General features: G+C 35.5%; 1 protein-coding gene across 1 annotated transcript in view; it reads left to right on the top strand.

Annotated features, from left to right (window-relative positions):
- Positions 1–20,702, top strand: part of LOC100367085 (uncharacterized) — a 47,467-nt gene that overhangs the window by 24,908 nt on the left and 1,857 nt on the right. The window contains 12 exon segments of the mRNA XM_085496176.1: positions 5,664–6,198; positions 6,435–6,569; positions 13,461–13,639; positions 13,904–14,249; positions 14,595–14,777; positions 15,386–15,493; positions 15,727–15,904; positions 15,906–15,923; positions 16,064–16,915; positions 17,408–17,673; positions 19,312–19,518; positions 20,313–20,418. Of these exon segments, the coding sequence (XP_085352302.1) occupies positions 5,664–6,198; positions 6,435–6,569; positions 13,461–13,639; positions 13,904–14,249; positions 14,595–14,777; positions 15,386–15,493; positions 15,727–15,904; positions 15,906–15,923; positions 16,064–16,915; positions 17,408–17,673; positions 19,312–19,518; positions 20,313–20,418 (3,113 nt within the window).

Below are 20,702 nucleotides of genomic sequence, written 5' to 3'. Positions count from 1 at the left end.
AGCACACACTCCATGCCACTGCAATGGCCAGCTACCAAAGATGTCAACCAGGTGATGAGGCCAGAAAATTGAAGCTATTGCAGTCAACCACCCATCGCTCAATGAGTGAATTCCCAGACACTCCTTTATTTCAATGCTCTAAGCCACTGAGTCAAACGTCAAGTCCCACATATCCTACATTCACACTTGCTGAAGATCAGGTACAAGAAACATGCTCCCCAGATGCTGCCTGGCTTATGGGACGAATAATTGTAGGATTTCAGTCAAGGCTAACTGAAATCACTGACAATCAACCAGATGACTCCTCAAACTCTGAAGAGAATGGAAGTCATGACAACATTCCTTCCTGGTCAGGTTATAACTCACTGGTGAGCAAACAGTTACCCGTGACAAGAGTGGGTGCACCACCACTACTTCCTGCACCTGCCCATGAATGGACAACTCTGTTGACTATCTTAAAGCAAGCTCAGCATATAAATGCAAAAGTTGTGGGTCCTGATCGAAAAACAGTTATTTCTTTAGATATGGGTCTATACAAACCAGCCAAGCAGCTTCAGATGGCTCGTGATGATATGGATCATCTAGTACTTCGCACAGGTGAGCTGCATTTTGTTATGGCACAGCTGCGTACTCTTGTAGCATATATTGAAAACAGTGGATTGGACTTCTGCTGGACAGAAGCTGATATGTATGGACCAACCACTGTAAAACAGATCTTGGAAGGAAGACATGTGAGAGGAGTTGAGGCACATCTGCTGACATTACAAGCCCTGTCCATCATGTACCATGAGGCATTCTTTGAACAGCACCCAGGCATGGTAGAAGGTCTCACAAGAGCTGCTCAAAACCTCAGACAAGCATGTCATGATGACAATGATATACAACAAGCACATGACAACATGATTACATGATTACAGAGATGCAGTCACTAAATGTACTAGAGAAAATGAGTGAGTTTGACAAACAGAATGACAAATTACCTCTTTTCATTGTCATGCGTCAGTACATGAAGATGGTGATGGAAATGTTGCAATATATAAGGTCAGTCAGAACTGGCGATTGGAATCTCCACCTCGCATCCAGCACATCATTTGTCAAGTACTTCTTTGCACATAGTATGTTGAACTATGCACGGATGATGCCAGTCTACCTTGCAGACATGGAATCACTCAAGCAGACTGATGCCGATATATATGATGAGTTCCTCAAAGGCAACTGGGTTGTGAATAAAAATCCCCACATTCCATTCTGTGCTATAGGTGCAGATCATGCATTGGAACATGTCAACCGTTCTATGAAAGTTTCAGGAGGCCTGATAGGAATCACTTTGAATCCAAGTGCTCGAACAAAGTTCTTTCTTATTGCACCTGAACTGGCACGTCTTGCTGGAGAAGCTGAAGATATGGCTGGCTATGCCTCAAATACCAAACTGAGTCACCATACTACTTCAGCTCTAGCTGAAAGAAGACAATCAATGATCATTACTGCACTGGCTCAAACTATCAAGAGATTCACCAATCCATTTACTGAAGACAGTAAAGACCTCTACAACTTGGTGACAAAGGAAATTATGCCAGAAAAGGTCACCCTTGATCTCTGCACTCAAAGTCAAATTGGCAGCAAGCTTCTTGATGAATTTGTGAGCAACCGCATCAAGACAAATAAGATCAATATATGGGCTCCAATGAAGAAGTGTAAACTCCAGACATGGAAAAGCACAGGAAAACAGGTGAAGCTCAAGGTAAATGAGAAGTTGGTAGAGCTTAAAGAAGACAGGAGTCTCTTTGCTCGCTTGCTGATAGTGGCCAAGTCAAGACCAAATATCAACTTAGAGAAAGCTGTTGGTAAACATGAACTGTCAGTTGTACCAAGATCCATGTTTGCTGCTGATGGACAGATGCTACATTGTTCAGCAAAGAGCAACCTCATGTCTATCATTGTCAGTCTGCTTCAAGAGAGTAATGTTGAAACTGAAGCAGGTGATCTGGATTTGGCTAGGGAGGGCACTTATCGAGTTGCCCTCATTGATGGAATGGCAGAAGTGCAAGCACTGTCCAAACCTGACCATATCAAGAGCTGCTCAGACCTAGGTGACCACTTTTTCTCTCATATTCAAGCAAAGTACAGCTCCATGGATGAAATACGCATTATTTTTGATCGGTACGATGTCCAACATTCACTGAAGATGACAACTCGGAGCAGGAGACAAGGGACTCAAGTTCCAGTAGCCTATCACATAACTGACACCACTAACATAGCTAAAGTGTCAATGAAGAAGTTACTATCACACCAGCAGACTAAAATGGAGCTGACTGGTTATCTAGGTGAGAAGATACTGGAGCATGCTTCAGCAAATAAAGACCGTGTTGTTGTTGCTTGGGGGACACAATGCAGGGCAACATTCACAGATAAGAGCTACATAAGCAGTGATCAAGAAGAGGCTGACACAAAGCTTATCCTGCATGCTGCTGATGCAACTACATGTGGTGCAACACGCATTGATATCTGCTCCCCAGACACAGATGTTTTCATCCTAGCTATACGTCGATATCCTGATTTGTGCAAAAACACAAACTTTGTTACTGGACCACGGAAGAACTGCCAAACAATCAAGCTCGGTCAGATATATAATGTACTTGGTCCATCAAGAGCAGCAGCACTGCCAGGTCTCCATGCTCTGAGTGGCAGTGATAATACTGGTAGCTTCATTGGAAAGGGGAAACAAAGTTTTTGGAAAGCATTTGAAGCTGCAAGTGATGCTACTGTTTCCGCACTGGCCTCCCTTGGTACAACCACAGGACTCAGTGACAACACCTACTCAGCAATTGAAGAATTTATCTGCAAAGTATAAGTCCAGCAAACACCCATCTCAAAAGTTGAGCAGCTGAGATGGTGGATGTTCAAAAAGAAGCAAGCAGAATCAGAAAAGCTACCACCCACTCCAGCAGCACTACATCAAGCAATTCTGCGCTGCCACCATCAGTCTATTGTTTGGAACCAGGATACAGTTGCATGCCCAGATATCCCATCTCCAGAAGATTATGGATGGAAACACAATGAAGGAGGGTGGACACCCGTCATGACAACTGAGCTCCCAGCACCCCAGTCAGTGCTTCACTTAGTCAAGTGTGGTTGCAAGACACAATGTCACTCAGGAAGATGTTCTTGCCAGAAAGCAGGGCTCTACTGTACTGATCTTTGCTCATGTACAGATGAAGAACAGCCATGTGAGAATATAGGAGATGACGACGATGACGAGGAAGACTAAGAAGCGGAGGAAGAATCTGATGAAGATCAATTTTAATAAAAGTCATTATGGTCAACTAAATACACCCTAAGAGTTATTGATTGAACGAAAGTTGCATTCGGCAACCTATATGTGGAAGTATCTTATGAACAAGTCTATGGAATCCACTCATAAAACAAAACTGACTTTGACAGACGTTGTTGGTAAAACAATTTAGCACATAAGTGGAGAAAAATATACGGTAATCATCTATAACAGGTATAACCCATGTTTACATTGCATAATAGCTGATATTATTTAATTTGTTGAATTTCGTTAAAGTCATCGCCTAGTACAATATTGTTGTTTTTGTTATATCTATTAAAAAATTATATAACACTTATCATGCTTGTCAACATGTGTTTTTATATTGTCTACGATCCCATTGGCCCATCTAAAGTGGTGGGAGTATTTCACCACAAAAGTCCCACGGACTCACACATGCTCCCTGACTATACCGGCGTCGGTCGCCTGCAAGAAGAGGGCTCCAGCTCCTAACGTAAAAGTTTTAAATAATTAGTGTTGGAAATCTGACATGTTTTAAGAGTGCAAAATTAAGGTGCATTTTCGAGCGGTCGAATTTTTCTGAATAGAAATCGGCAAATGAAAAAAAAAAATAGGAGTGCGAAACAGTGTGCTTCGTTAGTTTAAAAAGAATGGAATGTCCGTCAAATTGACGTAACTTACCCATTTTTCACGGAAAAAGCAAAGGTCGTGGCCGAGTTGCAGGCTAAAAATCTCAAAAATCAAAACAAAATCATCAATCAGTAAGTATTATGACAAGGAAAAAAAACATCAGATGCGGAGAAGCGGTCAGCGCGTCAAAAGAGTTGTTACCGTAATGTATCAAGTTACCTCTCTCTGTGATATATTTTTCATTGAAATTATTTGGTTATTTTCAATTAATTTTAGCGTACCTCTGCAATTTATTTTAGCATTGTCAGTTGTTTGCTTCATTGAATTAAACGGAGTTAGTCCGGTTGCAAACAAAGCTGTCTCGCACCACCTAGCAAAACTTATGAATGATCGAAGTACAGGTACCCATTGGACAAAAGATACACAAAAGTGTATATCCGGTTAGAATCAAAGCTCACGTGTCCCTTATTTGAGGGACCAGATTCTGCCATAAATTCGGGATGAGATTTAGAAAAAAAATAAAATGGGACTTTTAAGGTGTATTTTGGCGTCATTTTCTAAGTTTTACCGTAGTCATTGACGCCTATTCAAGAGTATGATGTTTATTGTGACTAGCGTGAATGGGTAAGCTTCGTTTCGACAATGAGCAGTTATCACTGTAAACAATGTTAAATTATTCTTCACATGCTCAGTTTATTTTTTGAGAACAATTATTTAAAAATAAAATCTCTCAGTCAATCAGAAACTCGGATTCATGTCTTCAGGGAAAGCCATGTTTGGACGCTCACATCGATTTTGTTTTTCGTTCGGTGGGCTGATGCCTTCAGTGTAGCTTTTGCCTCTTCAGACATAGAAATCATCTGAATCTTCTTTCTACCTCTCTTTCTTTTCACACCACGCATAATGTATTGATAAAAATTAGGAAAAAAATGCTGAGGAAATATAATGTTTGGTTTGCTAGCGAGCGAGAACTGATTTGAGAATAATTGCACATGCGCGTGAATTGAATGAACTATGACGCGTACAATTTCGATTTGCATATTGTCAATCAAAGGTCCTGTTATTTGGTTACTCGTGCAAATTGGACATAAACATTGCCACGTGTGAGTGTTTTTTATTTTTAACCAGAAAATAAACAGCAATTTTAACGGTGTTCCAATAAGAATTCATTGGTCAAATTTTCACAGAATGTTCTTTAGATAAAAATCTATATAAAAAACGAAAAAAACTATTTTTGATTGAAATTCACAAATAAACTGCATCTCCTTAAAAAATGTTGAATTTCAGGTCAAGGTCATTTCAAGGTTTATATATTAGCTGCATATTTTTGCTTGCTGTATCATACTCCACAATGTCCATTTCAACATTTTTTTTTGTATTTTCAAAGGAATCATAGAAAAATACATAAAGATATGCAATGTCCAAAAATCCTCTTATTAATGATTGACAGTATTTTGAAGCATGTAATTTAGTTGTAAATGTTTGCCAGTTTATCTTGTATCTTATTTAGAATAGAACAGAATGGAAACAAATAGTGTTTGACACTGTAGAAAATAATGTTACTCTACATTTCACTTAGGGCTATATATTCAATGAAGCTTTAAATAAAATAAACTTGCTAAATAACAAAATCTGAATATAACAATAAGTGCCAAATTCTAATTGTGAGGAGTTCAAAGGATTTTATATAACAATATATTTACAAACATGTATACAAATTTTTTTTTTTTTTATCTAATAGGTATTATATAATGGCAATACTGATGTGTCATATCGCGTAATCGGCATAAATGAATACTACACAGATAACAATGCTCTCTTTCTGATTGGCCCAGCTGGTGTTGCTGGCCCACCTGACCTGATATATGAACGAGCATCTTCTGGTTTCATTAAAAATGGTCCAAGTGCTGTGGCACTATACTGGGCACCAGAATCTGAATTTCAAACTGGGACTTTAGCTACCAATGTCAGTCTGATTGATGCTGTAGTCATGGCAACAGATGATGATCCTGCAGCTCAGCAACTTATAAATGTGTTAACCCCAGGTGGAGAACAGGTGATTGAAGATAGAAGATTTCTTGAGGATGACGAGTCTATTAATCGCTGTCACTATGGTAACGGTGATGTGTTTATGACAGTCTCCCATCTATCTCCTAAACTACCAAATATCTGCCCCATCATTACGAATATCACCCTGGTGATTAATGAGTTCAGTCTTACAGAAGATGAACAGTACATTGAACTTTGGGATGGTGGTTATGGATCAACATCACTTGGTGAGTACAATGGCTGAACTAATAAATCAACTCCTCAGTGATTTATGCAGTATAGGTACTGAGAGCAATGTGTACATAACCAATATATTCAGTATTTTTGAATTTGAACGTTAGCCAGTGGCAAAGGATGGAGGTAACAAGTTTACATTCATAGATAAAATAAAGTGTTCTTGGCGAGGTTACATGAAAGAACCAATTATTGACAAGATTTATCATGACATCTTTTCATTCTGTAGATGGATACATTCTTGTGATATTCAATGAAAGTGGTATATCGTTGATAACGGTTGATTTGAATGCATTTAATACAAACACAAATGGGTATTTTGTCGTTGGATTCAACATCCAATCACAGATAGTCATCGACCAAGGTAAGCAATGCATGATCATAACTCGAGTTTTTGTTACCTTCCCCGTATCGCAAATAATGAATGGAAAGGTATCTTAGGGGAAAAATGTCTGGTGGTGTCGTTGTCGTTGTCGTCATCGTAGTTAATAATTGTTAATGTGTATACAATAAATTCTATTCCAAACTGTATCAAATATGGTCACCTAATTCATCAGTATAAAATCTTCCTTTAGTGCGGACGACGGATGTCTGGTGTAAAAATATCATGCAAAAGTTGAGAAAGTAGTAGTTAAAATCTGATAAAACTTTTTGACTGTTTCTAAAATACATAAACTATCTTAACAGAAAACATGTCAGATAATCGATATAAGCTCTTATGAAAAATCCTTTGGTTGCCAAACTTTTGTTTAGTCTAAAGTTGTCAAAACAAAATATAATGCAAAAATACACAACGTTGCATCCACTGTTGAGAGGAACTCAAAATTGTGTGTTTGACATAGTTCATTTTTAAAGAGCAATGGTTTTGATGAACTGTGCGTGCAGTATTTTGTTGTTGATAGTTTTACTATAATTTAGTATGATTCTTCTGTCTGTTTTAAAATTATTTAGGTTAAATCAAATCAGTAATATTTGAACATCAATTGTACTTCTGTATTAATATTTTCAGAGTAATTCAAATATTTTGGTATGAAAATAAATGCCTCATCTCAGAAAAAAAATGCTGCTTATAGATGTGAACAGAATCGTAAAACATGCTAGATAACCAAAAAATATAAATCTTAGCTGATTTAGCAAATATTTGGTACAGATATGATTTACTGAGACAAATATGAACTGCCTCATTATATTCATTGTATGATGACATGTATGTGAAAAGATATATATAACAGTCAAGTATTATCCTTTTTTCAGTCAATGTATTTTTACTGTACTGTAACCTAGTTAGTTATGTTTCGTAAGATTGAGTTAGTTTGTTTACTGCCTACAGTCTTCAGTCAGTTCACATTTCTCAAATTATGACAATGCATATTCATATTGAAACAAACTATGATAAAGGAAATAATATTATACAACAAAGGGCAAGATCAGTTTAACTATCTTTATTTTTGTGTTTGCCCAACAACAAATGCAGAGGATTGCACCTTTCTATGTGAACTGTAATTTGAATCTCCCGCCATAGTTTAATCCTGTATACTGACATTGTCTACCTTGAGGGGACATTTTTGTTTGAATTAACACTTTGATTTAAATATATATCTATCATTGACGTTCATTTTGAAATTTTGTATGGCTGTTTAAAACGTGTTAGGTGAGAATAACGCTTAAATATTGACAACTAAGATACTCACAATTTTATCATTAGAAAGAGTGATTTTTCAGATCACTTTGTCCAGATGTATTACCATGGCGATTTGCATACATAAAGACAACTGTGCATGTCTATCTCCCTCACTTTGCACATTCTTTGTGTTCAACAATGAATCATACATGGCACGTACCTTGATTCATTGCTATGGTCAAAAGAAGAGTACATTTTTTTTTTTTTTTTTTTTATTCATTATGCAAAAATTACAGACAAAACAATAATAACAGAAAAACATTTACAGATCATAATATTCAATAAAAGGCCCCCACTTCTTTAGAAACTTTGTTCTTTTGTTCTGAGCTTTCGCAATGATACTTTCCAGATCAATGGTTTGTTTTACACAGGATTTGAAACCTACAATGTTTGGCATAATGTTTTGTAACTTGCACTTAAATATATAATAACGACCTATAAGTAGGACATAGTTAAGCATTGGATTAGCATGCTCATCAATATCTCCCAGAATACATTTTAGAGCATTTAATGTTAAAATGAGTTCTGTGAACGAGGATAACCATTTTCTAACTGAATTCCAAAAAATATATATAAATTTACAATCCCAAAATAAGTGATAGTAATCTTCACTAACCTCTTCACAAAAAGAGCATAGTGGAGAATCTTTGAGATTCCATGCATACAGAAGTTGATTAGAAGGCAAAAATTTCATAGTAAGCTTGTACTGGAAATTTCTAAGCTTTGTATTGGTTGTGATTTTATACGGGAGTGTACATACAGCTCCCCATGGTATTATAACATCCAGGATATCATGCCAGTAGTGCTGGATATGTCTTGGAATTTCATCGCTTAAAAAAGGTTTCGGCAGCACAGCATACAACTCTTTATTAATTTTATCACCACTTTGCCATTTACAATTACGCATGTTTGGTTTACATACACATAATTTTTTTCCAGCACAACCAGCTATGAGATTTTTCCATTTTGAAGGAATGGCAGATTTTAACTGAAAAAATTTGTATCGGGTACATACATTCCCATATTGTAAAATAAACTGTTCAAATGCTAGAAAATTACAATTTTCATCAAGAAGGTCATTAATAAAAACAATACCATGCTCAATAAAACTTCTCCAAACTATTGGTATGTTATTTATGCGGATATTAGAATTATTCCAAATGATTTCCTGACAAAGACTTTCAATCGTAGGTTCTGATTCAATACAATTATAACGCAGCCATGCTGTAAGAATTTGTTTTAAGAAATTGGAATATAAAGGGTCCAATATTGTATGGTCTTTCTCATTAAGGTATGATAAATATAACAAAGAACCACCAAAGCTATCTAAAAGATAGTTGTAAAATCTACTACAGAAAGAACTTTTCACATGAATAAGCCTTGGTATCCAAGCAGCTTTAAGAGAATCGTTAAAAACCTTCAAATTTGTTAAATTCAGACCGCCCTTATCATACGTGTTGTAAACTGTGTTTCTTCTAACCCAGTCACGTTTACCTCCCCACAAAAACTGAAACACCAAGGTTTCATACTTTTCATACATGAACAGATGTAGAAATTGAGAATTCACTAATGCTTTAATTACAATAATCTTACCATACAACGTAAGACCCCTACCTCTCCATGGCTGCAGTATTTTCCTTGCTTTCTCAAGACGAGTATTAAAATTTAGTGTGACTAGCTGCGATAAATCTTCAGGAATATGAATACCCAATACATCAACAGATCCGTCAACCCAAGTTAAAGGATGTGACGTCTCAATATGAAAATTAGTATGTTTTAATGACCCAATATGCATCACTTTACATTTTTCATAATTCGGTTTCAAACCGGAAACTTTAGAAAATCCACTAATAATATCCAATAATTTACAAAATGACTGTTTTGTAGGCACAGTTGTGAAACTCGTGTCATCTGCATATTGTGAAATTTTGTTTTCAATTGGTCCTGTGAATAAACCTCTAATTTCCTCGCAATTTCTTATTCTAATAGCCAAAAGCTCAACAGCAATGACAAATAGATATAGTGATAATGGACAGCCTTGCCGAACACCTCGAAAGAGACCAAATTTCTGGGAAATATTTCCATAATTGATGATACGACTATTTATATTTCTATACATAACACGTACCCAAGTCACCAACGATGGCCCAAAATTAAAATAATTCAGGCTGTTAAATATAATCTCCCACCGAAGTTTGTCGAATGCTTTTTCAAAATCGGCAATAAAAATTAACCCTGGTAAATCATCCTTCTCATATGAATCAATAATTTCCAAAAGTCGGCGAATGTTATCCGCAACAACTCTTCTATGAATAAACCCTGTTTGGTCTTCATGGATTATTCTAGATATTACCCTTTTTACCCGTAATGAAAGACATTTGGCCAAGATACGAGTATCACAGCAAAGGAGAGTTAATGGTCGCCAGTTTTTCAGAAATACTGGATCTTTGTCTTTTCCGCAAGAATCTTGTTTAAGGAGTAGTGTCAAAAGACCTTCTCGCTGAGTTGTTGTCATTTTTCCACTTTCGAACGAATAATTATAACACTTAAGCATGTGGTGACCTAAATGTGGAAAAAATACTTTGTATACTTCAACGGGTATGCCATCTAAACCAGGAGATTTGCCAGTCAAAAATGAATTAATAGCCTCGATCAACTCTTCTTTTGTGATAAGACCTTCACATGTATCTCTCTCCGAACTGTCTAATCGTGAATCATACATATCAGGATAAAAAATAGTGGAATTATTTTCAGATTCCATGAACTCCCTTTCAACACTGTAAAGATTTGTGTAAAAATCCACCTGCTCATTTAATATATCCTGTGGATCAGACAGCACGGTACCATCTGGTTTTAATAATTTTGTGACATTTTTTCGGGAATAATTTCTATGTAGGAGATTTAAAAAATATTTAGTTGGGCGTTCGCCATCTACCAACCATTGTGCTTTAGCACGCATTACAAGACCAGAGGCCTTTTCAGAATATATTGCTTCTAATTCCTCTTGTTTTATTGACAGCTGTTGCATAATATCGGTAGGCGCAAGATTGTGAGAATCAACAATGGCTCGCAGTTTATGTATCTCTTTATAAGTGTGTTTTCTTTTTCTTTATACTTTTTATGTTGCATAGAACTATACTTTATGCAGAAACCTCTGAAAGAACATTTGAATGCGTCCCATACATTATGTGGATTGGCTGACCCTTCATTTATCTCGAAAAATTCTGTAATAAATTGCTTGGTGGTGTTGACAAACTCGTGATCATTTAAATGAGATAAATTAAAATGCCAATATCCCTTGCCGCGGGGGTGGGCATTAGTTTCAATTTCGACCTTGACTAAACAATGATCAGAACGGTAACTTTCACCAATAGTTGCCGTGGTAACCCTCGACACAAATGAAAAAGGAATCAATATGTAATCTATTCTACTTGCTTGTCTACCTCTTCTCCAGGTGTAACGTTTAGACAATTGATTACGTAAGCGCCAGATGTCGTGGACATCCCACGCTAATAATAACTTGAGAATACTTTCCCGTGATCTTGGGTGATAACTGTGTGTATTAGTCCCTGCTCGATCCATGCTTTCATTCAATGTTGTATTGAAATCTCCACAAAAAATCACATCCGGCGATTGATCGCAAAATCCTTCTAAATAGACATTCAGATTATCAATAAAGACGGCATTATCCTCATTAGGAGCATACACATTAACTAAAATAAAACGCAAGTTTTCAACAGTAATGTCTACCATAATCCACCTACCATATGAATCATTTCTACTGCTGTGAACTACATATGAACAACACTTTCTAAAAAGAATGGCTACACCACGCTGATTGCTAGTACCATGATTAAAAAGGATATCCCCATCCCAGTCATTTTTCCACATATGCTCATTATTAATAATAGAGTGGGTTTCTTGTAAACAATATATACTGCTACATTTATCTCGTAACCAGGTGAATATTTCCAGTCGTTTTTGATTATTCGCTAATCCATTGCAATTATATGACATTATTTCAATTTTATCAGACCCAACACCCATGATAACATAGTGTAAAAATAAAATATACCCACATTATCTTGATATGTGGTTTTGTAAAGCTTTTTGCAACAATAAAATGATCAAATATGTACTCACTGCTAATAATGAAGTAGACCTGCAGAAAACTAAAACGTGTATAAATTACATATCTGTAATTGACAATAAGGAAATTATAACACAATAAACACAATAAAATACAAACAAATTTTAAACATAGATTAAACCACCTTGACCGCACTTGACAGTCACCAACAAAAAAAGAAAAAATCAATGGCGTACCCAACCTTTTTACTAACATTACGTGCCCATTATTAAGTACAAGCACGTGTTATACCAACCTCCGCCATTACTGGTATAACTTTTATGTGAGCTGTGAAAACAGTAAGTTGTTATTAACAGTACTAGTGCTAATATCATAAAATGTCTTATATAACAGCTTCAATACGTTTACTAATTTTTCCATCAACAATAAGCAAAGCGCAGGTATCTCTCGCTGGAACTCGAATTTGAACACGGGCACCGTCTTTTTTAGCGCTGTAGTATGCCGGCAAAAGTTTATTGCGTGCTTGCTGCAACAGTATCGGCAAGTGTTCGTGTACAATTAACTTTGTGTCTTTCAATAAATTGCCACGGCCAAGAATTTCATCTCTATCATTAAGGGAAATGCATCGAATAATCACTGGTGGATGTGGACGGTCAGCCGACGATTTATTTAAGCGGTGGACTTTGCTGAATTGCATATTGTTCACTGACGGTAATTTCAATGCCTCAGATAACATCTTTCGTGTTTTCATTTCTATGTCTTCGCCTACTTCATAGTTTATGCCGTGAATGATAACATCATTCTTCCGACTATATCTATCCAATTCGACCTGAGCTGATATTCTATTGCGACGTTCTTTGTCCAACGTGCCACGTAGTGCTTCAATCTCGGATTCCATAAATTTACAATTCGTGTGCATGTCGTCAATTTTACTCTTCAACTCATTAACTTCGTCAATGTTCGAATTTAGTTTCATAGTAATCGAAGATATGTCATTTGTTAATTCCGCTTTCACATCAGAAATTTGTTTTGCCAGTTCTCGATTTTGGTTGGTAAGAATACTTGCTAAAATCTTCAGTTCAGGTGATGAAAGCTCCGGGAATTTGTCCTCGTTAGCGTGTTGCGTAATAGCAGACTGTTCAATACTCGCGTTTTCAATGGACGCCATCTCACTGCTGGACGAGCTGGTAGAAGATCTAATTCTGGGTCTTTTTAAAGATTTTGGTTCCATGAGATCCCCATAAATGGCTTACTTCAATAGTAACAACTTAAGCTCAAGTTGATAGCAAAATTATACGAAAGCTAAGCATATAATTTGAGAAATGTTTAGTTCGTTACGGAGGTCAGTCAACACACGTCCTTACAGTTCCGCCCTCAACGCCATTTTTAATTGTAATGAGATAATTGATCAACTAATGATTTTTGGGGTCAATACCTGGACGGTAATTCAATTACAAATTATGACAGTTGACATTTTTTGACAGATTTTCTACCAGTACAGAATGGAGGAGTTGGTTTATATAGAGCTGATGTCTCTCTCTTTCCTGAAGGCACGTTGGTGAAAAGTTACTATATCCTGGATGCTGTTGTCTATAGTAACCATGGCAACTCATCAAGCAATCTCCTAACAAAAGCATTGCTTGGTAGCTCTAGAGCGCAACAGGTAATTTATCATTTGCTAAGATACTTAAAATACTGAAAAACAATTCAGTTTTGTTTCGGGAAAATGTTGAGTTCACAATACTTGTTTTAGTTCAAATTTGTTTTTCTAAAATTGTCCGAAACTGACTCTAAGACAAATTCTTAATGATATACTAGACTGCAGCATGTTATGAAGTATTAAACTATCATTATCTTAATTCTCATGTTTATTAATTGAGAAATACATTCAGAAATTACTGGTAATTAATTGTCTATTTTTCTTTAGATCAATTCTACTGCACTACGAAGAGGACTGAACACTATTAATAGATGTTTATCTGGTGCTGTACGAGAATCCAGGCCATTCACACGTGGCATACCCACTCTGGGTTCACTTAATGATTGCTCATTGAATGATATCAGAATTGTAATTAATGAAATAAATATTAATCAATCTGAGAACAACAGTTTTATCGAAATTTACGATGGCGGTGAGGGAAGTACACTACTTCCATACATTGTAGTGGTTCTATATGATGGCATCAGTAGCTCGTATCTATCTATTGATTTGGATGGATATACCACTGACCTCAATGGGTATTTATTGATTGGTGTTACAGGTATGCAGCCAGGTATGTTGAATTCTTAAGAAAATAACATTCAATGTGTGTATTTCAGCTTATAGAACGCCCTCTAGAGGTGAATTAACCCTTTTAATGTCAAATTAAACTTTTGTGCCTTTATATAGACCCAAATAATTGTATCAACATTCTTTCAACGATTGAGATGAAAAGAAAATTCTTTCTATTTCATCCAAGACTAACCAAGAAAATACCAGCACCATTGTAAGTTGGCTATACAATTATTGCATTTTGTAGAACTACAGAAATGTACAAGTGTCAGATTCCAAATGTCTGATAATTAATCCTGTTTGTTGAAAGTGTCTAGAAACATTTACCTATTTTTTGTTTTCTTAGGTCCATCTATTGAAATCAGTGATGCTTTTCTGAAAGACAAATCTGGAGCAATTGCAATATACCGTGCTCCACCCATGGCATTCAGACCTGGTACAGTAGTCACCAATGTTAGTTTAATTCATGCCTTGGTATACAGCAGTGACAGTGACATTGACCAGTCATTATTGAATACACTGGCACCAGGTAAATATTTATACAGAAACTTTGTTTTGACAACAAAAATATGGTTTAATATTGTATACATTTATACCGTATGTTGTCATGTGATAGATGTTTTATTTAAGTCCAGAAGTGTCAGCTAGAATTTAGTTATATGGTGATATGTGACATTATCTTTGTGTAAACTAGTGCTATCATCTACGAGATGTGATTTTGCCACCATAGATAATGAGCGTGTAGAGAATACATGTATAAATAAGATCCAGAAGAAAATATCAATGGTAAATTTGTTTCCCTAAACTAATGCACACGGGGGACGCTGTCACTAAAATTGTATTGTGATTTGCCATTAATTATTTCAACATTCTGAAAAAAAGCTGTGATGTGTACAATTTTCATACAAGTAAGGGCTGTGCCCATCTGGTGTCACTGTACCTAAAAATAACCTCAGTGATACTGAATTCCAATGTTACACAATTTCATAAATCTTGCGGAAAAATTGGTTTCTCTTGACAAATTAAATTGGTAAATGATAATTTGAGTGTAGTTTCAAATATTCATATTGCTGGCTTTCAACCTGTAATTTTACTAAATTATTGAATGTTGACATGAAATAATTGTTTGCACACCAGGACAGACTCCTATAATGATATCTGAATACCAAAGTGAATCTATCTCAAGATGTCTGTCCTATAGTCCTTTGGATATGTTTGCATACAGGATATCTATGCCTACACCAGGTAAGCATTGCACAGTACAGCAACTCGGGGGACTTTATTCATAAATTGGTCTGTGTTTGTGCTTTAACATATCATCTACTGGTACTGAGATACCATTGATATTGGCTATCTATGGAGGTTGTTAGTCGAAATTTCTACATTTCACAAAAAAAAAAAATTCAAATTTTCTCAAATTCCTACCAACCAAACCAGTCAAGGATTCACACATTTCAAAACTTTAATCTTCATTGCAGGCACTAACAATAACTGCTCTTTACCTTTGGTTGTCATCAATGAAATCTACATCGACTTGTCTGGATCTGGTAAGGAGCAATTCATTGAGTTAGCTGATGGTGGAAAAGGGTGCACAGCGCTAGATACATTGATAGTGGTACTATTTAATGGTCAAGATGATAGAGCATACAAGACTATATCATTATAGAACTGATAGGTGAGTGCATGCTAATACACTGGTTGACCACCCTCGGACTAACTTCATTGGAATGAGGAACAAGAATAAATGTTGTTCTCATTTACATATGAAAATATTCAGCTAGTTTTACATTTTTTCTTTCATTATATTTTCTGCAGCAATGGTTATTTCATTCTTGGTACTCGTAATGTGGAGGAATCTGTTGACGTTGTCATTGATGAGTTAGTTCTGACCAATAGCATTGGAGCTGTTACCCTTTATCAAACAAATCCCGCAAGTTACCCTAATGGGATCAAACCAAAACCAGACAACTTAGTTGATGCTGTGGTGTACAGTACGACAGATAGTACAGATTCCTACCTTTTGGATGTTTTGTTGCCTGGGCAAAGTTATATTCATGTCAATGATGACAGCATCAGTCGTTGTATTTGTTGTCCTGAACTACAATCCTCAGCGTTCAGACTTGTCTGCCAGTCTCCTAGACAACCCAACAACTGTACTGATATTGTTTCCTCCCTGTCACCACTGCCACAACTAGACATCACTTCTACCCAAGAACCAAATACACCACAAGTCGTCATCAATGAACTAAACTCAAATAATCCTGGTACTGATAATAGAGAATTTGTTGAACTGAAAGGACCAATAAATGCTGACATCAGTGGTTTGGTTGTTGTCTTCTATGATGGCACAGTAGACCCAGCCATTTCTTATAAGACAATTGATTTAACAGGACATAATTTGGACAGTTTTGGATTATTTTTGATTGGGTCTAGTAACATGAGTCCTAGACCAGATATTTCATTACCTGATAAGGGAGGCCTTATACACTACAGTGTTGCTGCAGTGGCCATCTACAAAGGGGCATCAAGTGATTTTCCAGATGAAACCCCAGTTACTGATAGGAATCTTCTGGATGCTATAGTTTACACTAATGATACTACAAAGACTAATCGAAGATTACTTGATGTATTAACACCATATCAAAGGATATTTGTAGAAGATGACAAGTAAGTCAAGTCTAAGACTGTACTCTACTCTAGATATTGTTAGCTGAATTGTGCATTTCTATGATTATTGACACTCTGCTTGCTAGACAATAGATATCGTCAATCTGTGACTATTTGTGGAGCCTTGCAGCACTTGGTGTTGTGTTATGCTTGATATGGCTTCCAGTGTGGAATTTGAATAATAACTGCAATGACAAGCAATCCTAAATAGAATCTCATTTTGCTAAGCATCTTCCTTTTTTGCATGTTGAAATTGAAGCAAGAAATGAACGACCATCCAAGGTTATGTGTGCATGATTTGATTTTTAACCTTTGATGATTCACACCCCTGTTTGTTCGTTCACATGTGTGAAGCCACATACCTAAAAACAATATCAATAAACGTTTTGGTGTTTTTGAATTTGCTTGATTTTTGTGATTCTACGATAATCATTCACTTCAATATTCAAATTTATTTAACATTTTTATTCAACATTGTTAATTTCTCTACAGCTGGCACTCGTCAGATGAAGCTATCAGTCGCTGTAGCTGTTGCAATGCACGAAAATCAAGTGTTTACACGTTGTCTTTGTTGACACCTGGTAAAGATAATGACTGTCCGACGGATGAATACTCGCATCCAATTCAAATGAGACTTACCAATGCTGACTGTGATGTATGGTTGAGTAATGATAAGTATATACAACTCCTGATGGATAATATAGTTGATGGTATAGAGTCTGGTTGTCATTGTGGATTTTCTTCTCTCTATTTACAAGGTTAGATGTTTAGAGTTGATTGAAACTGATATAGAATCATAATTGTACTTCACACATTTTTAAAATACCATGCTTTCTACATTAATAATGCATGCACTTAAATGTACATAGATATTAAAATTGCATTCTCTTATCTCATAAATTCTTTGAATTACATATTGGTTTTTTATTTGAGTCGTCATAAGGTGCAGTGAATGTTTTAATACTTATTAGTCCCCGTTCGGACGCAGTCCGAAAACGGGGACTTGTGTTTTGACCTCCCTGTGTACATGTGTGCGTGTGTCTGTGCGTGCGTCCGGACCTGTATCTTAGAAATGCCTGGACCAATCACAATCAAACTTCACACATACATCATACATGATATTATACATATGCACGTCAATTTGTTTCATGATGTGATTCAAGATGGCCGAATGGCGGCCATTTATGTACTAAAAATCATCAAAATCAAGCATTTCTCGGCTGTTTACTGATGAATTTTGTTCAAACTTGGTATATACATTAGACATTATAGGACCTTGATGCACATCATTTTGTTTTACAATCTGATTCAAGATGGCCAATTGGCGGCCATTTTTGTGCTAAAAAATCCTAAAAATCAACCATTTCTTGGCTGTTTACATATGAATTTTGTTCAAACTTGGTATATACATTAGACATTATGGGACCTTGATGCAAATAATTTTGTTTTTCAGATAAGATTCAAAATGGCCGACTGGCGGCCATTTTGTATTAATGAATGTGGTTCTCGTGCCATATCTCTGACTTGCTTTCACTGATTATGTGCAAATTTTAAATATTCATTATACATCATGTCCTAGATAGACAGATATATTGGTTTGACGATCCTGTTCAAAATGGCCAAATGGTGGCCTTTTTTGTGCTAAACAATCATTAAATATCAAGCATTTCTGGCATTTATGGATGGATTTCGTTCAAACTTGGTACATATATTAGACATTACAGGTTTCTGATGCACATCATTTATTTTTCAGATTGAATTCGAAATGGCTGTCTGGCGGCCATTTTGTTTTAATGAATGGGCTTCTAGACCCATAACTCCGACTTGTTTTGACTGATAATATTTTCAAATTTGAAATATTCATTATACATCATGTCATAGATAAACAGATATATTGGTTTGACTATCCTATTCAAAATGGCCGAATGGTGGTCATTTTTTTACCTAAAAAATCATCAAATATCAAGCATTTATGGGTGGATTTCGTTCAAACTTGGTATATACATGAGACATTACGGGTTCCTGATGCTCGTCATTTTATTTTTCAGATTGGATTCAAAATGGCTGACTGGTGGCCATTTTGTTTTAATGATTGGGCTTCTAGAGCCATATCTCCTAAATGCTTTGACTTATTATATTTAAATTTTATATATTTGTTATACATCATGTTATATATATACATGTATTCAAAATGGCTGATTTTGAATGCTGTTCCAGAGCAATTTCTCTCAATATGGTCAAGTACCGATACAAATGTCAATCATTTTAATCTTAAAAAAATCATATTCCTGACATGGTTGTATTCCAGCTATATTACTATAAACAAAACTATATTTCTTAAATTTGATAACTAACGGGGACTGTGCCATGCATGGTTTGTCGCAATTTGATTCCAGATTCTGAGATAATATGCGGCAGTGTTGTATATGATGCCAACCTAATCGCAATGAATGAAGTGCAACTGACATATCTACTTGCTAACTACACTAAATACATCACAGAGACAAAATATATCAAGATTTTTAACAAGACTCACACTGTTGACAATAAATGCGTCTTTGACTGCGTATTGGATTGGCATGAAGTCACCCAAGATGAAACAGGTATGAATTCAAAGAATTTTTGGTTTCAATGAAAATTAAAACTGCATGCAAGTTTTTTGTTTACCAGTTTGTTTTTACCTTTCACCCAATGCAGTAGTGACAAGCTAATGGACAAATCTTGTACCTTATCTTCACAGAAAATTATCATTGCATTTATAATAATAATATAATATTAGCTTTTATTTCGAAAACCAGCTCATAAAAAAAAAATTAAAAAAATTACTAAAAAATACGCCAAAATAGAAATTAATTTTAGAAGATTACTGTAAAATGTATGTACACTGTAGCCTTGTTATAACGAACTCTTTGGGGGACATACAATTAGTTTGTTATAGTGAAATGTTCACTATAATGAAGCACATAACTCATTGGGTTTGTTGTGAGAAGGAGACACGCTACTGGTATGTGTTCATTATATCAGTAAATTCATTATAAAGGTGTTCATTATATTGAGGTTACAGTGTATGTCATTTTTGATATCATATCCAAACACATTTCCTGAAGAGTATCACATTTACCATTTATGTATTTGTGACAATAACTATGTTTTGTTTGTATATTCTTCAATATGTTAAGCTCTATAATAAAGCAGATTTTTCATTCTTAAAAAAAAAAATCACTTTTATATTTGTAGGGAATACCAAATCATGCAGAAAAACATCAATAAGAGTTCACAAAATAGTTAATGGTACTGTAACCATGGTTACAATAAGGTATTCGAATACCAATGTATAATTGTATATTTCTTAATATTAATTCAAACATAATTTCGTACATCTTTTGTTTCTTATTAGGTTTATCAACTGGTGTCATCGTTGCTATGGTAATTGGTGCTTTAGTAGCAGTTGTTCTTGTTATTTTGATAATTGGATTTTCAATTAGTAGACAAAGAAAAACTGGGTAAATATTATGAAGATCTTTTATTGTTTTATGCATTTGATGCATTCTTTAATTTGATGCTCATTTTAGGGTTGTTTTTCGGATTGAACTTGGCCTTTTGTTTTTCTGTGAATAATATTTGTTTAAACTTCATAAGTTTCTCCCTTATATTCAAGAAGTCAAAGAACATGAACAATTTTCCACTACAAAATGAATAAATACATCTGATGTGCAGAGATTCAATTTTCAGTTGGGAAATTTTATTTTCAGACAATGTTCTATTACACTTTCAATGTATATTACTA

The sequence above is a fragment of the Saccoglossus kowalevskii genome, chromosome 2 (genome assembly GCF_978046115.1).
Source record: "Saccoglossus kowalevskii chromosome 2, keSacKowa6.1, whole genome shotgun sequence".
Lineage (NCBI taxonomy): Eukaryota > Metazoa > Hemichordata > Enteropneusta > Harrimaniidae > Saccoglossus > Saccoglossus kowalevskii.
The sequence above is the reverse complement of the archived record's forward strand: the minus strand, read 5'-3'. Positions and strand labels throughout refer to the sequence as shown.